Source organism: Impatiens glandulifera, chromosome 5 (assembly GCF_907164915.1).
Source record: "Impatiens glandulifera chromosome 5, dImpGla2.1, whole genome shotgun sequence".
NCBI classification, from domain to species: domain Eukaryota; kingdom Viridiplantae; phylum Streptophyta; class Magnoliopsida; order Ericales; family Balsaminaceae; genus Impatiens; species Impatiens glandulifera.
Window position 1 is genome coordinate 16,839,992 of NC_061866.1, and position 8,121 is coordinate 16,848,112.

The following is an 8,121-nucleotide window of genomic DNA, read 5'->3' on the forward strand; positions in this document are numbered from 1 at the left end:
CTTAGACTCTAATGACTCAACTTGTGTAACTAATCTCAAGACATTTTTATAGATTGCAGTAATTAAAATTGTATCTAACCTAGTTCCAGTTTTATCATTTCTAGCCAAGTTAATTTTATAATTCTAACATGCTCATGATCATGAATGATGGATGCATCACCGGTTCAACTATTCACATAACAATCTACATCAAGTGGGTTAGAAATCATACCCGGAAGAGGATTTGTCTTAGAATCAATAGAGCTTTTATCTTCCATTGATAGGACTCCATCCTTGACAGAAGGGATCGGTTTCCCATGATTGTTACTTGATCTGAGTGCTCTTTTATCTCTCTCGGCCTTGCTGCAGGCCGCTGGTCCCTTTGGCAGCTTTTCCGGATCAATAGACCGAGCCAGTAGGGCTCCCTTTTCCGTGTTACAACGCTGGAAGGGCTCATTACCATCCAAAGGATAAATAAATCTATTAAGAGGATTGATCTACAAAGGAACCACAAAGTGGTGAGCTTTACAGTAAAGGGTTGGCTCAATAGACACATTTGGAATTCCAACTATACCTCAATAAGGGTTTGAGATTACAAATTCAGTCAAGAACGAGACTAACACCTTTGAATTAGTCCGTAGCTTGTACAACTTCCATCGGGACGACGGTTGATTCAACATAAACCGTGGCACCTCGCGGTGTGACATGAAGCCTAGACTGTACTTGTAAGCAATGGATGAAGAGGGGAGTGTGACCGACGCTAGGAGTGTGACCGATCTTAGAAGAAAGGAGATTCGATGATTCGCTCCGGTCTAACGACAAAGTGACAACCGTGACCATTCCACTCTAAAAATGATTCTCAATTTGTAACGATTGAACACGATCAGTACAATTGACACGGTTGGCACAACACAATCGGTGACACGATCGGCACGGTTGGCACAACAAAATCGAGGACACGATTGGCACGAAAGACATGATCGACACGAATGACACGATTCACGTAGTAATAAATTTGTACATTTTAGTTTTGAAAATTTTCTATACTATTTAGTTCTTTGATTTATTGTTTAGAAAACGATATTAAAATCATTAACAAGTTTTCTGTTGAAACAAAAAACAATCAATCTAAATAAAAAGGCCCCAAATTTGAATTTGAAAAATTCAAAATCAGGTTTTCTGTTCTTGAGTTATTGGTGAAGAACAACAGCCCAAAAAACTGGCTAACATGTTTATAATGATGTTGGGAACCTATTTGGACCAGTTCCAATCTATCCCGATCATTTTGATCAAAATTGAAATTTTCATAACAAATGAAAATTCCATTTTTTGAATTGGTCAAAACAAATAGGCAGTGTTCATGTTTTGGTTGCATTCGACCATATGAAGTACAAGGAAACTATTGGCAAGCTCTCTACTCTTCATTAAAACCTTTATACTAGAAACCTGTTTTTTGCCATAAAATTGTTTGGTTTAATGGAACCTCTTCCTGATCGATTGATGCATCGAAATGACGTTTAAAATGATCCTGGAAGCTTTGTGAAGCTTTCCATGTCCTCAAATCAAAGATCCGAGCCTCAAACAAAAATACAAAACTAGTAGTTTTGATGTTCTTGAGGACCGAGAAACTTAGTCTGTGTCTAACCCAAGACCGAGTGTTCTTCGCACTTAGGACCGAAAAAGTTAGCCCATAGTTAACTTAGGACAGAGAATTTTCGCACCCGATCTAAAATTCCTAAACATCAACTGATGGACTTTAGCACTCGATTGATGACTTCAACACCCCAACTGGGGATTCTAGCTCCTCGACCGAGATGTATTAACACCCCGATCGAGAATCCCGAACCTCGACCGAGGGGATTCCGATCTAGGACCGTGGGCTTTTAGCCTCGACCGATCAAATCACACCTAAGACTAAGGACACAGATCCTAGGGTCTTCTTGGTTTCATTTTTAATTCCAAAATATTTTTATAATTTTGGGATCCTAAACAATTTTCTAAAAATCTTAAAAAAATAAAAATGATTTCTAAACATTTTTGGAATATTTTCATAAAAATTATTTTTGATAAGGCTCGTTTGTGATTTATTTTTAAACTCTAATGCCCTAAAATTGGTGTTCTTCAAGTACATCCCTTCCTAATCAACCATTAGCTACATCTACCAACATTTAAAAGTTGTTGTTACAATTTTAAATACATAGAAATATGTGCATGACTAGGAACAAATGAATAATTTATTAAAATAAAACATTATACAACCAATTTTTCCAAAGCTAAAATTTTATGAAGTAGAGACCATTTTCAAAAACGGGCACAAATGATGTAGCGCGAAATTTCTTTTCCGAGTATCACCAAACTACGAACTAAAAAGAAACTCTAGTTACAATTACGTTTGTATATGTATAATTTTATTGATTTTAAACTGTAAATCAATTGAAGACTCACTATCAAATAAATAATCTTTTAAATTAATTATTTCTAATTAATTTAAACACATATTTCTAAAAAAAAAAAATTTGATTATTTAAATTTGAAAGATTATTTGAAATTTGATCTTTGATTAATTATTTTTTATAATTAATTTGAAAATGTCAAGATATTCTTATAAAACTTTTTAAAGAATGTTTTATTTAAAAAAAAAAAGAATACTGACATGTAAATCGATGTTGAAAGTTCTCAAACATTAAGCTTTTTCGAGAAAAAATATTTTCAAGGGTTACAACAATAATAATATTGTTATAGTCAGTAACAAATTGTTGATTAAAACAATCGCGAGACTAATTATCGATATCGCGACGATACCACTATAAAAAATAGTTAAATCTACCTTTATTGAGTAATATTTTGAACAATTCTAATACAAATTCATATATTAGAAGAATAAATATTACAAGAATTTGTTAAGCAAAAAAAAATTCTTACTTAAATGTTTATAATAAGATAACAATATTTTTCTTTATTTTTAAAACACCCAAAATTAAAACGATATTAAGATTAATATTTTAGTGCTAGCTTATATTATAATTAATATTATCAATATAATTTGATTTGTTATTCATACGAAAGATTTACTTCTAGAATACATTTTATTTATTTTGATTAAGATAGTTGAAATAAGTAAAAGCATTGCAAGTATAATTTTAAATCTAAGCAAAATTTACTGCCTTCTTACACGGGTTTGTAAATTTATAAGATTCATTTCTATTAATTATAAATTTGGTGAGTTTCATTGCTAAATGTATGAAATTTATTTCAAAAAAAATAAATTATATGAGATTAATTAAATCTGATCTAGTTATGCTTTAGTATATCTTTCAGCCGTTTAGAAATATTAAGCATATATTTACATGATCCATTAAAATTCTTTGTTACTATAAATATTCCTTTTACTTATAATTCAAAAGTCTATAATTAATAATACTTTATTGTGAATATTAATATTCACATTGGTCACTTAATTACCAAAACAAAAGAGATTCACCACATTTGAAATTAATTACTATGTATAAGAAAAGGTTAATTATTGACCCAAAAATCTCCAATCTTGTCATTTTGACTATCATCAAATTTCAATTAATACACGTTATAACAAATCGAAAAATATTTCAAATTTTTAAAATTATGGGATTTTGTGATTTTTTTCTTCTTCAATTTCATTAAAAAAAATAATAGATAGTATATTAATTTATTATTCTAAATAATACAATTATAGAAATGGGGTCAATAAGAAAAAACTTGTTAAATGTGATACTATTTGATTCATAAGCATATTCTCTTCTAAGTTAGACTCTTTAATGATTACATAAAATTAATACTATGAGAAATAATAGAATTATATATGTATTTTATAAACAGTTTTTATTTTGTATATTTAAAATGTTTTATTATATATATTTTGTAATTAATTAAATATTTTATCATCATATTATTTTTGGATAATTTCAAATTATATTATTTAATTGGAAAAGATTATGCAGTCAATTTAATAAAAACATTTATACCAAATTAAACAAAAAAGAATCACACTATAATATCAGTACAAATGAAACTAAAAAAATTATAATATAATATGAATTATGATTTTAAAGAAAATCTTTTACCAAAAAATAAGAATTACTCCTAATTTTAACTTTCACTATTTACAATGACATCGAGATTTTTAAAATAGGCGTTCTCAAAATATTTTTATTGTTTTATATTTATCATAAACATATTAATTTAGAACTTAAAAAATAAAGATTGTAACGAAAATATTAGGCTAAATTCAATAATAAGACATTGAAATGATGATTTATTGACATCAAATTTAAAAATAATTAATGAAAATTAAAAAAAAATGAGTAACACTTTAATGAGGTTGAAATAAAGATAATTTCTTAATATTATTGTTGATGGTTAATACCAAAAATAGGGTTTTATTTAGATGCATTAGTTTTTATATTGTGAGGCCTAATTTATTTTAGTACGAAATAATAATTATAATTTAATCAATATACACTTAAACCTTAATCACAATTACTATAACTTAAGAATTTATTTTTGTTATACAAATCACCACTCTGCCTTCTCAACACTTTCTTCGTCTAGCTCCACATTTATCTTCGACTTATCACAAGCATCTAGGTAATAAAATTAAGTTACATGTGTTGCAACTTATTATCTAATTTATTGGGTGTTAATGTTTTATTCAACTCTAATCGACGTCCTTTCACAATAAGATAATTGCAACACCAGATAGACGAAGTTCGAGCTCGTGACGGAGGAACGAGTCACCACACAATGACGCTGTATGACGGTGACTAGTAGGTCGCAGTAACGTTTTAGGAATGATGATAGCTATGTATAAATCGGTAAAGTCGGACATCCGCCCAATTCTGTTGAGGAAGGAGTTACTAGATCGGTTCTAATTGACCTATTTCCGACTTGATTTTGCTAGGGTGAATCATCTTCCGTAAGAACAGTAAGTTCAAATTATTATTTTTTTCTTTCTAAACATCCATGAATAGATTCATAAATTTTAGTATTAGGTTCTATCGAGAAATTAAAACAACTATTTTTTTAGCTACATGAGATTGGAACGAATAAAATTAACAAGCATGACACCATACATCCATGTCCCCGCTTCCGTTCAAACTTCTAAATGTTTTAGTTAAAATTAAACCCTTAACATTTTGGTTTCTGAAACCAAAACTTACCACTAGACTATCTTGGTTAACAGTTAAAATCAAAAAAACAAAACCTATTGAAAAGGATTATAAGACAAAATAAGAAATATAAGGAGAATAAGATATGAAATGGTATATGTTTTACATCACGAGGAATTATTTTCAAGGTGTAGTTGAACTCAAATCATATTTACAAAGCCTTCAAATTTGTGAACATTAGTCGATAAAGATATAGACATTTGACTCAACAAATTGTCGAAGAAACAATTTGGCACATGAGAAATTTAGGATAATAGGATAAGTTTGAAATCATGTTAGTCTAAAATCTAAATATATATATATATAATTAAGTAGTATATTCTCCCAATTTTAAGCAATAATTAAGACTAACCTTATTTTAGACTTATACTAGTATCCTAGCTAACTTTCTTAAGTATGAAACTGTCATTATATACTATGATGAGAAGCTTCCAACTTTCTCGCTAAGGTTTCTCAAATTCCAACATTTTTCTCAAAACACTATTACCCTAAAAAAAAAATTGAGTGATCAAATTCAATATTAAAGTGTGTCTATTCAATTGATTATATATATATATATATATATATATATATATATATATATATATATATATATATATATATATATATATATATATATATATATATATATATATCCAAGTTTCTAGCCATATCTGAATTAGCCATATCTGAATCAGTATATAGAATTAACATTGGTTTCTCACATCCTAAGGATATATATATATATAAGAGACATGTAAAGGGTAGAGACTTTCATGTGACTATGTTAGGATGAGTTAACTGTTACCAACACAAATTTCGTACATAATTGACATTATGTTTGTTTAGTAAAAATAACTTTATATCATTTTGAAGAATTATATCTCAAAATGTTTTTGCTACTTCTTATTGTTGAAAAATAGCATTCATCATATTTGGCTGTGAACCAACCCCTTTATCTTTGTATTACAAATTAAAGAACATTAATTCATAATCAAATCTTAAATTGAGTTATAAAACTCACATTGACTTATTTTGTGTTTTCTGAAAAGTTTGATACACTTTGTTGTAGTTGTAAAATTATTCAACAAGCTCTACAAAGAATTCCATAAGGACCATATGAGAATTTAGAAATTTGGTTAACAATTTTAACTGTTAATATATATATATATATATATATATATATATATATATATATATATATATATATATATATATATATATATATATATATATATATATATATATATATGCATTCAATGCATTTTTATATAAAAATAACATACAACAAATAATTTAATAATTTAATATTAGAGCGCGTTAGAAATAACATAAATTTAAAAAAACATAAACACATACCACTTTAGCTTAGATATTATAAAAAGGAGGATTCATTGATCAATACTTAGGTAATTAAAACAACTCAAAATAAGAAATACAGAAATAAAGATAATCATAAATATTTGAATAAAATTATGACCTAATATATAATTTCACATACAAATAAAAATCAATTAGTGAAAACATCTCCATAATAGAACTAAAAGTGTGGATATCCCCCAACTTCAGCCACGTCTAGACAAAACGGCCTGTTGGAGGATGAAAATTAGGAACAAAATTACCTTGATCACCGGGAACTTGGAATCTAGCATCATCCGAGGCTTCATTGTTGTGATTGAGAGGATTATTCATGTTTTGGGATTTGTGTTTATTAATCTCTTCAATCTTTTCAACTATGACTTGATTCGTGCAGTAAAGAGTTTGCTGTTCAATTTGATTAAAATCAATATTACCTTCAAAAACATTGCGTAAAAGTTCAAGACCCTCAGATCGGTTGTTCTTCTCCTTCAAATTTTGTAATTTGACGGATTTTTTAGTTATCATTTCATTAAGATAGACGTCCTGAGTTGTTGCCTTTTGAGTGCGTTCAATAATAGGCAGGTTCATGACATAAGACATAAAATCTTTCACAGCCTTAAGAGATGGAAACACTTCAACTGGCTCAACATCATTAATATTAAAAAAGGAAAACAAAATACTCACACCACAAAGAATTTCGAGTTGAGCTGCCATCTTGGAAACAACCACCGCCTTCTTAGTTAAGGCTGCTTGTCTTGCATTGGCATTCTGAATGAATGCGAGTTTAACTTTTCCCCTCCTCATTCTTTTATAAAGTTACAAGATATTTGAATTTCTTTTAAACGTGTTTTTAAACTTGTTAGAATAAAATTAAGTAAGTGATTCTTTATATAGGAAACCAATTCTTAAGTTAGTATTTGTGTAGATACGTAAACAATTCTTAGATATGGCTTTTTAATATATCAAAAATGTTAATACCTATTGATTTGACTAAAATTTTTCTTTTTATTATTTTCAATAATATTTCTATTTATATTCTTATTATAATTAATTCTTTCAATAGTCAATACCTGTATTACTATTTTTCTCTATATATAAAAACTAGTGATCTCACTCATTAACATTAATATTTTCCTTTGCTAACTTCTAAATTGAAACGGTATAAAGATTAATAGTTTACTGTTAGCTTATATTATATTTAATATTATCAATATAACTTTGTGAATATGATTTTAATGTTTTAAACTTATTTATACGAGGATTTACTTTTAAGATAAGTTTTATTTATTTTTATTAAGATAGCTGAAATAAGTAAACTCATTGCAAGTATATATAATTTTAAATTCAAACAAATCATTAATCACATTTGACATTTACTGTTACACGAATTTGTAAATTTATAAGATTTATTTATATTAATTTTAAATTGGGTAAGTTTCAGTGCTGATTGTATGAAATTTATTTCAAAATTAAAAATAAATTTATATGAGATTAACTAAATCTGATCTAGTTATTCTTTAGTAATTCTTCCAGTATTTTAGAAATATTAAGCATATATTTACATGATCCATTGAGATTCTTAGTTAACTAGCTATATATA

At 27.6% G+C, this 8,121-nt stretch overlaps 1 protein-coding gene across 1 annotated transcript; it reads right to left on the minus strand.

The window, feature by feature from the left end:
• Positions 1-6,737: 6,737 nt before the first annotated feature.
• LOC124939073 (MADS-box transcription factor PHERES 1-like) lies at positions 6,738-7,325 on the minus strand. The gene has a single exon (XM_047479583.1). The coding sequence runs from the start codon at positions 7,323-7,325 to the stop codon at positions 6,738-6,740; it is 588 nt and encodes a 195-aa protein (XP_047335539.1).
• Positions 7,326-8,121: the final 796 nt, after the last annotated feature.

Bases quoted from the DNA above. Each gene is read 5' to 3' on its own strand.
- LOC124939073 (XM_047479583.1), bottom strand. From the start codon at position 7,325: ATGAGGAGGGGAAAAGTTAAACTCGCATTCATTCAGAATGCCAATGCA.